General features: G+C 37.2%; 3 protein-coding genes across 4 annotated transcripts; 1 reads left to right on the forward strand and 2 right to left on the reverse strand.

Moving 5' to 3' along the window:
- The first annotated feature begins 1411 nt into the window (after positions 1-1411).
- On the forward strand, positions 1412-3307 carry LOC145062263 (uncharacterized). Of its 2 annotated transcripts, XM_079009896.1 has the most exons (6): positions 1412-1572; positions 1988-2390; positions 2475-2546; positions 2671-2774; positions 2861-2948; positions 3022-3307. In XM_079009896.1, exons 2-6 carry the CDS (start codon positions 2040-2042, stop codon positions 3154-3156), a joined length of 750 nt encoding a protein of 249 aa, XP_078866022.1. In that variant the 5' UTR covers positions 1412-1572; positions 1988-2039; the 3' UTR covers positions 3157-3307. The 2 variants fall into 2 exon arrangements, with proteins under 2 accessions (XP_078866022.1, XP_078866021.1); XM_079009895.1 differs by having other exon boundaries at positions 1412-2390.
- A 4756-nt stretch (positions 3308-8063) lies between these two features.
- Positions 8064-8753, reverse strand: LOC145064619 (uncharacterized). Its single transcript, XM_079012031.1, has 2 exons — positions 8626-8753; positions 8064-8544 (listed from the first exon to the last, which is right to left on the reverse strand). Exons 1-2 carry the CDS (start codon positions 8751-8753, stop codon positions 8064-8066), a joined length of 609 nt encoding a protein of 202 aa, XP_078868157.1.
- Positions 8754-8758: 5 nt separating this feature from the next.
- Positions 8759-9664, reverse strand: LOC145064620 (uncharacterized). Its single transcript, XM_079012032.1, has 2 exons — positions 9164-9664; positions 8759-9094 (listed from the first exon to the last, which is right to left on the reverse strand). The coding sequence occupies exons 1-2, from the start codon at positions 9662-9664 to the stop codon at positions 8759-8761; spliced, it is 837 nt and encodes a 278-aa protein (XP_078868158.1).
- Between the last annotated feature and the right edge of the window lie 1432 nt (positions 9665-11096).

Genomic DNA, 11096 nt, shown 5'->3' on the forward strand with positions numbered 1-11096 from the left:
TCCCTCACGTTCCAGACTTGATTTCCCCATCATCATCTTCATCTAAAAACTCGATTTCCCCATCATCATCTTTTTATTTATCATTAGCTCATAACATGACCATCATGAGCCACTATCACCACCGATCTATAGATTCTTACTCCACAAGTCAAATCTACAAACAAGATCTGGTTCAAGGTGGAGAAACCAAACGTTCAAATGGTGGAGAAATTGAACATGTCGTCTGGTTCAAGGTTAGATTTACAAATGAAGGTTAAGATTTACGAACCCACAAATCCGAATTTTACTTCACATTTTGCAAATCACTAGTATCGATTTCTCGATTCCAATCGTGTGCAGATGAATTTTCATTTTTGCAACTCGTTTTAGAGTTTGTCAACACCGATTCAGAAGATGCTTAGTGTAAGATCTGGATGAGTTGGGCAAAAAAACTGACCGATTTGACATTTAAACTTGGAGATCCACCATTTTTTTCTTGATTCGAACGTCGATAAGGTTAGAAACGACAAATCTGGTGAGGATTCGAGTTTCAAATCATTGGTTCAGAAACGACAAACCCTAGACATTCTTCACCATCAATAACGGAAATGGAATCATCCATTCCTGGGATAATTTTTTGGGTGTGCGACGGAGATGAACACATCCGAAAAGGGTTTTCTATCCTATAGACAGAGAGGGGTGAACTCATGAACAAACCCATATTTTGTGTAAGGTTTTGTTTTTGAGATGATTTTTAGGCGTAGATGAAGCAGAAAAAAATTCAGGTGGAGATAGAGGTAACAGATGGTGGTGGCAACGGTCTGCGGTGGTGACAGACGTTGGTGGTGGGGAAGATGTTCTTGAGTTTATGACATGTTCTTGAGTTCATGAATGATGGTGGTAACCAATTTTCTAGAAAAATTTAGATGAGAGAGAGATGTATTTTTTTTATTTTTCTTTTAACTATAAAAATATTTAAATAAATAAATTTGAAAAAAAAAACAAAAAAGAAGGGTAAAATCGTCATTAGAAAAAATTTAAAGTAAATTGGACCAAACTCGCAATAAAATTAAAACTTTGGACCTATGGTGTTAGTCCAAAACTTTTTGGACCAAATTGACATTTTTTAGCAAACCACTGAGACCATTTTTGCGGTTTTGTCCTGTAGAAACTACAAAGTGAATTTTTTAATACTCTACACTTTCGATCCCTATACTTATAGTTATTTGCTAAAATGAACAATGATTATTTTATTTCATATTTAACCGGACTAACCCGAACCTTAATAGGGTTAAGGTTCGGGTTTAAGATCAAATTTTAAAAATAAAAAACCCGACTAACTGACCCGATTAACCCGAAACCCGATTAACAACCAAAGATATGAAAACCATAGACGATCGAAACTATTATTATTCCAATTGTTGGTGAATTTTGAACGTCATTTTGGAGGAATGAAAACGATAGACGATCGAGGAATGATTGTTTTCGTGTGGATGTGTGTTTGTGAGAGAGAAAGATATGGAAGAGCTGGTCTAGCAATGAAAACAGTTGTTGAGACTTGAGAGAGGATATTGGCGACAAATTAGATTCCGGGTAACAAAAGCAACTTTAGATTTTGAATTTCGAATTTGATGCAGATTTTGCCGATACAGATGCCTTGTTTTTTTGCTTGATTTGATCCGACTATCGGACAGCTCAAAGCTGGCACCAGCTGATTTTCAGAAAGTTAGCTTTCGATTTTGTGGATTTCTTCTCCATTTTCATTCTATTTAAGTTATGAAGATCTTGTATGATCTATGCAATTACACGAACGTTTCAGATTCTCTATATCTATATTCTTAAAATTTTGATAGATTTCCATCGTCTAGATTACGTGGACCTTCGATCGTATCTGTTGAACTGAATCTCTTCTCCAATTTAACTTTTGTCTCCATATAAATACGTGAAATTCAATGTGATTTACATGGCTGTGTTCAATGGCTCATGAAGAACATACTTCGATGTGTAGCAATGGTAGATTGTCGAAAAAGCTGAAGAATAAGAAACTACCACAGAGAGGAATGGGAGTTGCTCAGCTTGAGAAGATCATATCAGAAGAACATCAGAAGAATGATGTCACTATTTTGGCTCCTAATTCAAACAATTTCACGCCGCCGCCGCCGTCGATGTCGATTGCTTTACCACCTCCAATGCCGCCTAATCACCACCGCCGTTTGATCCAAATTACCGATGCGACGAATCCTGTTTTTGTTTCTAAGCCAATGCATTCGATCATTAATGGTGGTAGATTATGGATTGGCGGCGATTACCGATTTGTACTGGAGAATCCGAATCTGAATCCGAGCATGTCAACAAATCGGAGTGATTTACAAAGATCACACCTTTTTCAGCAACCATGTTCTTCATTAATGGTATTTTATATTGTCAATTAACATTACAAGTTATTAGGAACGACAACATCATCATCATTATCATCATCTGTCATGAATTTTCAGATCGAGCTCCCTTCAAACCAAAGCAATTGTAGCAACAACTACCACCCACCATTGAAGCCACATGAAGAGAAGGTCCATGTTATCCTGAATTCGCCATTTTCAATCTTCAAAATCAATACACGCAGAGCGAACATTGGTCATAATTATTTATGAACATGATACACATTTTTTTTTGTTATTCATTTGGTATGAACAGATGATCGGCATGAAGAGACCATACCCTTTTTCAAAGGAAAATATGCCAATTCCTTCTTTCAACTTAAAATTCCCCTTCTCTTCTTCTTACAGCAATGGATTCAGGTAACAAAAAACTTTTCATTTTGATTCAAATTTCATCTTCTCAATCTCTTATCATTGGTTTTTAATGTTTTCGAATGGCTTCATAGAGAGAAGAAGAGTTCGAATTTAGTTGCCAAAGATTTTCTCACATTGGTTCCTCCTCAAATTCAATCATCAACTTTACCACAGCAGCAAGTGAGTTCTTTTTGAACAGTTTCTCATTTTGTTTGACTTTTGAGTTGACTTTATGGTTTGACTTTTTGTTTAGGGTCAAACAGAAGATGTATCTGGAAGTGAAAGGTCAAACGAGCAGCCATTTTATAGTTTCTTTCCAGCAGCAAAGAACCATGGAAACAACAATGGTGAAGAAGGTGAACATGTTGATCTCAGTTTGAAGCTGTAGAAGATTTTCCAATTTTATTTTTTTATTGAAGTTTGATTTTTTGGCTTTTGTTGCTTTTTGTGTTTTAGTCATTCATCCAAATGTCATTTTTCGTAGTTATTATTCTTTTAATTGTAATTCTTTATTGTAGGAATTAATAATTGGTCTTGTAAAAACACTATTACGTTTTGAAGTATAAATGATTTTTTACCAAAAAAAAAAAAAAAAAAAAAAAAACTTTGTTTTTAGACGTGTTTGTTCGTTGGTGTTCTATACTTATTCAAATGTAATTCAAGAGTTTATCACATTTTGAGTTCATATAATAATTTCGTTATAAACCAAGGATTATATAAAAAAGATTCCATGTTAATTAAACAATTCCTTAGAGCATACATCAAATAGGACACAAAAGAAAAAAAACAAGGAAAACTCGAGGCAAATTTGTGACATCTCCAAGGCTATTAGTGACTTGTCCCTTGCGATTGGGAAACTTGCGAGAAAGGACGCATATAAGAAGTAGGGACCCAAGAGGTCGCATCACTTGAGTTTGGTTTGTTCATGTACTCTAAGGCTAAGGGGTATATGTTATTGAAATATTTTCCCCTGAATTACTTGACTTTCATTAATCAACATATATACAAAAATTACATGAGATGAGCCGATGACCTTTATAAACAAAACATATGAGCTATACTAAATGAATAGACATATACATAAAAGATCTGCTAACAGCCCCGTAGTTAGAACGATAGTAAAATGAAGGACATTCAAACTAGATCGAAAATCTAGAAATAAAGGCGAGTGAAGACTCTTCGTGAAAATGTCAGCATATTGAGATGATGAGGGAACATGTAGAACACGAACATGACAAGTAGCAACCTTGTCTTGAACAAAATGAAGATCAATCTCAGTATGCTTCGTGCGTTGATGTTGAATCGGATTTGAAGACATAAAAACCGTATTGACATTATCATAATACACAAGGGTAGATCGATGAGGACAATATTGTAGCTCGAGAAGAAAATTCCATATCCAATAACTCTCATCAACCACATTAGCAACTAACCGGTATTCTGCTTCGGAACTAGAATGAGAAATAATGTTATGACGTTTAGAGGACCAAGATAACAGGTTGTGTCCTAAAAAGGCACAATATCCAGATGTGGAATGGCAAGCACTAACAACCAGCCCAATCAACGTCAGAATAGGCAATGATATCTCGATTAGGAGAACTGTAAAGTTGAAGACCGTGAGCAGTAGTACCTCGAACATATCGAAGAATCCTCTTGAGAGCGGCGAAGCGAGGCTATCGAGGATCATGCATATAAAGACAAACTTGTTGAACAACATAAGTGATGTCGTGTCTCGTAAAGGTTAAGTATTGTAAAGCACCCGTAAGACTATGATATAATACAGAACAGGAGGACCAGAGGCATCAAACTTGGCAAACAGATTAATAAGAGTGGATATCGGCTTGGAATTTAGTGTAGATGCACGATCAGGAATTTCATTAGCATATTTCTGTTGGGATAAGAAAAGACCATCAACATTACAAGTATCACATATACCTAGAAAATAATAAATCTCCAAGATCCGTCATAGCAAACTCAAAGCTAAGAATAGAGATAATATGCATAAGAAGCTGAGGAGAGGATCCAATGAGATCCATGTTTGTAGATAAATAATGAAGAATCACACCTGCTGTTAGTAAAACCAATATTAGTGAGAAACATAGCAAACTATTGAAACCACGTACATGGGGCGTATTTGAGGCCGTATAAAGACCGTTGAAGTAAACACACACGATTTGGTTTAGTTGGGTCTCAAAATCCAAAAGGTTGATGCATATAAACTATCTCATTAAGGATGCCATGAAGAAATGCATTTTTAACTAGAATGTTAACGAATAGGCCATTGGTGAATAACCACAATGCTCAAAATTGTAGTATCGAGGCCGATTTGACAACCAGACTGAAGGTCTCGTCACAATCAATATTGAGGCGTTGAGCACGTCCATTAGCAACGAGATGAGCTTTGTAACGAGACAACAATCCATCCACATTGAGCTTCTTTTTAGACAACCAAAGGCAATTAATAATATTTATGGTTGTAGGCATATGCATAAGGACCCAAGTTTTGTTTGAAATAAGTGTAGAAAATTCTTCTTGCATTGATTTAAGCCAATAAGGATCCTGGAAAGCCTATAAGTCAGATTGTGGTATAGGAGAGGAATCGACATGAAGATTGAGTTTATGGATAAGTTTGGTAATAGTATGTTGAGCTCTATCACCATGGGGTTAGAGGCGTAAGGTGGAGGAGGAAGATGAATACGAGAAGGAAGAGATTGAATTTGAGAGACCGGATGAGACGAAAACTTGATCAGAGGCGACTCCATACTAGGGGCATCGATGTTGATGGACTGATCTACAATATGAGGCATGACCATTGGGTCGACAGAGCTGGGCTGGCTCACATAAAGCTTTTCAAGTGAAGTGTGGGCCGGTGGTTGGGCTTTGATATGCACTGATCAGTAGACGTGGACTCAGGAGCCACATAGGGCGTGTTTGGCATGGAGCTTTTGGAAGTGTTTGAGATCTTTTAGCTTTTAGCTTTTGATAAAAACGCTCTAGTTTAAACAAAAAGTTTTATTTGGCAGTACGAGCGTTTAGATTTTAGTTTTAACAAAACGCTCCGATTCTAAAAGCTACTTCATGTAGCGTTTAACAAAACGCTCCTGAACTTTTGAAATCAATTTCCATAATCACCCTTAAAAATATATTTATATATTTATTTATTTTTAGTCAATTGTCCTTTTATGTAATTTTATATAGGGATAATGACTTGAGAGGGTAACATACTTTTTCCTTTGGTCACATTTGGTCATTGAACTTTTTTTTGTGCTCTATTAACCCTTTAACTTGTTAAATTGTGCTAATGTTCCCCTTCCAACTATTTTTTGCCATTTTCAATGGATTTATTGATCCTACGTGTCAGTTTGATCCTACGTGGCATGTAGGGTTATTGTTATTAAAGGAGGGGCGTTTGTTGTTCCTTTATTGTGCCCTAATACCCCGTTGCCCTAATACCCGATGGCTTCCTCCTACAGCTTCTCATCCTCCCTCAATCGATCAAGCAAGAAATCCACAGTGAATGATCCAAAAACTTGTGATTGTGGGTTCCCTGCACGTATTCTAACATCAACAACACCAAAGAATCCAGGGAGGCATTTCATGGTGTGTAATGAGGTAAGCAATTTCACTTGAATTTTCCCTCTTTTCTGATTCATTTATTCCAGATTTGAAATCTCCTTTTGAATTTTTTTTGTGGAAGGGTAAATGCAAATATAGGAAATTGTTGGATGTAGAACTTGTACAGATGCCTCTAATGGAAGTGGTGGAGGGAATGAAAGTTGAATTAGTAGCATTGAAGACCGAAGTAGAGAAGGTGAAGGAAGACATGGAACAAATGAAGAAGGAAAAGTACTCTGATGCCATTGCAATGAAGGAGAAAAATATATAAGTTTACCATAGGATTTCTTTTTTTGATCATCATGTATATGATGAAATGATGTCAAATGATGTATTGAAAGATGTTGTTTGAATAGAATAGAGTTGTTATCTTAACTTCTTGTTGGAATGGAATGAAGTAATATTGATTGTAATGGAATCACAAAGAAGTAATTTTGGCTGGAATGGAATCATAAAGAATCATACGTATTAACTTTCACTGGAATGGAATCACAAAGAAGTAATTTTGACTGGAATTGAATCATACTGGAATGGAATCACAAAGAATGGAGCCATTATCTCAACTTTTTGTTGGAATGGAATGAAGTAACTTTGACTGGAATGGAATCACAAACAAGTAATTTTCACTGGAATGGAATCATAAAGAAGCATACATATAACAAAGAATACATATATGATTTTGACTAGAATAGAATCACAAAGTATCATACATATAATTTTGACTGGAATAGAATCACATAGAGTTAGTTTTGACTGGAATGGAATCACAAAGTAGCATACATATAACAATGAATACATATAATAAAGAAGTAAGTGAATGTGGTGGTTGGATTCATTGAAATACTCCATTAATATTCGAAATTAAATAAGTTTTTGTCTGCATACACAAAAGTAGTTTCTAGGTAACACAAAAGATTCCTGCATAGACAAAAGAAGGGTCACCATGTGCCCACACACCTACTTGATAGTACCATAGAAAAGCATAATAAAAATACTACTACTTTGTCTTTACATCACAACTGCCTTACAAAAGATATTCCTACCCACCCATTACATACCCACTAAATTAATCAATAACTGAAGGGTTATTTGCATTGCTCCCAACCCTAGGTATCTGCCTCCTTAATGCTTGTTTGATGATCCGTTCAGAATATTGCCTCCTTCCACTTCTACTAACTGGGACCCTTCTTCTTGGCATGGGGACTGCAGGTGGTGGTGGTGGAAGTGGTTGGGCTGCAGGTGGTGGTGGTAGAGGTTGTTGGGCTACAGGTGGTGGTGGTGGAGGTGGTTGGGATGCAGGTGGTGGTGGTGGAGGTGGTTGGACTACAGGTGGTGGTGGAGGAGGTTGTTGGGCTACAGGTGGTGGTGGTGGAGGTGGTTGGGCTGCAGGTGCTAGTGGTGGTGGTGGAGGAGGTTGTTGGGCTATAGGTGGTGGTGGTGGAGGTGGTTGGGTTGCAGGTGGTGGTGGTGGAGGAGGAGGTTGTTGGGATACAGGTGGTGGTGGTGGAGGTGGTTAGGTTGCAGGTGGTGGTGGAGGAGGTGGTTAGGCTGTAGGTGGTGGTCCTTCATTGCCCCTGGATAAACTTGGGTCTGCTCCACTGCCCCTGGATGAACTTGGTACTGAAAACAAAAATTAAAATGTCAATTCTTTGTTCAAATGATGTAGTGTTTTTAAAAATATTAACTTGATGTATTGCTTTGCTGGTTAGATGGACACTTTTTCTTGTTGTGACCTGGTTCCTTACAAATACCACACTTTATTAGGCTTCCCCTTCTTGTGACAGTTTGACTACTTGGTCCAGTCAACTCTCGTTCAATTGCATCCCTCTTCCTTTTCACTAATGCCCTACCATGTAATCTTCTTCTTTTGGGAGGCAAAGGCTTGTGGTATGGAACATCTGGCCACATATCACTACTATTGAGAGGATTAATGCTATATTTGTAGCATTTTAGGTAAACCTCAGTAGTGTATGATTGGGACACATATGTCTCTGCATCATGATTTAAGTAAGAGATTGTTGCCACTCCATGTAAGCATGGTATCCCTGTAAGTTGCCATACTCTACAAGCATACTTCTTTGTAGTTAGATCCACTCCATATGCAACATCAGTGAATCTAACCTCATACTTTTGATAACCACAAGGAGTAACTCCCCACAATCTGTTTAAAGCAAAAAAAAAAAATATAAATCAATAACACATCCTCATAATTAACATAAGCATATTAAAGTAAAAAACTTACCTCTGTTTAACCTTCAAATCTTCTATACGCTTCCTAATAGTTGGACATATAAGCAAATCCCATTCCATTCCTTCAACTCTTTGAGTGTATATCCTTTCCATTACAAATAACCTAATCTCCTCCAGCATAGTGATTATAGGTCTCCTTCTAGCATGCCTAATAGCAGAATTGAAACTCTCACTGACCCCATTCTCCACTGCATCACAATCTCTTCCTTCTTGAAAAAAAATGCCTTAGACCAGGTAGTAGGATCTTTGTCTATAAGGTAATCATAAGCATGAGTATCAATAGATTTGATCTTCTCCATTACACCTATGAACTTCTCCACAGTACTAGCCCTTACAGCCCTCCAAAATAACTTCATGTATTCTTGACCAATAAACCTTTTATTAAAATTGGCCACAATGTGTCTGGCACATTGCCTATGTTCAGCTTCTGGACATATTTCCTTAACTGCTTGTAATAACCCCTACAAATCACAACATCATTATGAGTGAAAAAACATAAAAATGAAGCATAAAAAGGACCGAGTACTAACCTTGTGTCCATCAGAAATAAGGGTAATGCTTGCAACAAGACCACCATTAATGTCATCCATAAGCAAATCTATGAACCACTTCCATGTTTCTTTATTCTCAACACATACCACAGCCCATCCTAAAAGGTAGAGGTGGTTGTTTGCATCTCTCCCAGCAACTGAAAGAACTTCTCCTCGAACTATACCCTTTAAAAAGCAATCATCAAGCCCAATTACAGGCCTGCACCCTTCTAACCAACCATCCCTTACAGCTTTGAAACACACATAAAACTTGGAAAACAAAGTTGTGGAATCTGGCATGATGTCTACATCCAACCTCACAGTAGACCCAGGATTTGACCTGATAATTTCCTCAACATATGACCACAATCTCCCATAATGTTCAATTACACTTCCTTCAATCTCTTGTAATGCAAATTTCTTTGCATTTCTGCATTGCCCCACACTCACATTTATGTTGAATGCCATTGACACTTTAACTTTCATCTTCCTTGCACTCATTTTTGGGTTCTCTATAATTTGACTCATAAAATGTTACCCTATCCATCTATAAGTTACGATTGACCCAAACTTAAACACCCTACACCAATTATGTTCATTCACTGGAGATTTGATCTGAAAAGTCTTTTCTTTACTCATCCAGGAGGCCCATAGTCTGAAAGGGCAAGATGGTGACTTATTCTTTTTGCAACATTTTACTAACAATCTGTCAAAGTCATTTTTTTCAAACCATAGATCATACCCATTAGCAACTGCATAATTGCTTAACATATGTTTAAGCTCAGTAGGGTTAGAAAATCGCATACCTATAATTGGTTTCATCTGATCCCATGGTTGTCTCTCATCATACACAGGGTACTGGGTGTTAGAAATTGGGGTATAGTAAGGCTTGGAATTCTGAGAATTGTGTAAAACATTTTCAGATTAAAGCAGTTGGGTGGTACTCCCAATATTCTTTAATCGGATAAGACTCAGAGAGACAAGAATTAAGAATGCTTTGATGATAGTTTCGTCTATACCAGAAAAATGAGACCAAAACCGAATTTATGATCTTTGTCTGAAAACTGTCATATGACAGTTTCTAACTGTCATAAACTATAAAAACTGACATAAAATGGAAGTTTAGATAAGGATCAAACAATGGTCAATTCTCTGAAAATACGATTTTCTGATGCATTTTTTATATAGCAACATACCCTATATAAAAAAATTTCCCTTGGACCCCAGCCAGGGGCTGCCGCTCCTTGGACCCCGCTCCCAGGGGCGCTGCCCCCAGACCCCCATTCGTTTAGGGGCCGCCCCTAAATGACAGTGTACTTTGAAAACTTAATCAAACTTAAACAAGTGTGTACTCCACACCTTCCTTAATTGTTTAATATTTATCAAGATCACCTTTGGTCAACAAAGTAATCTCATTACACTTAAATAATACTAATGACAACAAATCACCAACACTGGGGTGGCACGTATTCATCATCTTGATCTTCACTCTCTGTAGGTTCACAAAGGATGTTTAAAAATCTATCATGTGCAGTTTTGTTTGCTGGAAATGGATAGGTAGCATCATCTTTTTCATGACCAACAGAATATGAATCTTGAATAACTGAATCCTCATCTTCATCTAAGTCTTCATTTTCACTTTCACTTTCCTCAGCCTCAATCCAGTTGAAGATAGGTTCATTATGGTGATCCACATATACATTCATTCTCTTGTCATTAGCATACGCCAAATCCAAAAATTCCTTGTAATCACCCTCGTTCACCAGTGTATGAATTCCAAGACCTAAAGACTCTCGTGGAAGGCAGAAATAGATGTCTTTGCTTCTCGATTTGGTGAGCTTGTGAAGGAATTCCATGAATTGCTCATACCCAAACCCACTAAAGTCAACATCTCGCACTGATGCTCTATCGGGATCAAAGTAAACTAAGGGAT

Source organism: Lactuca serriola, chromosome 7 (assembly GCF_051521515.1).
Source record: "Lactuca serriola cultivar US96UC23 chromosome 7, Lser_US96UC23_V15, whole genome shotgun sequence".
Taxonomy (NCBI): domain Eukaryota; kingdom Viridiplantae; phylum Streptophyta; class Magnoliopsida; order Asterales; family Asteraceae; genus Lactuca; species Lactuca serriola.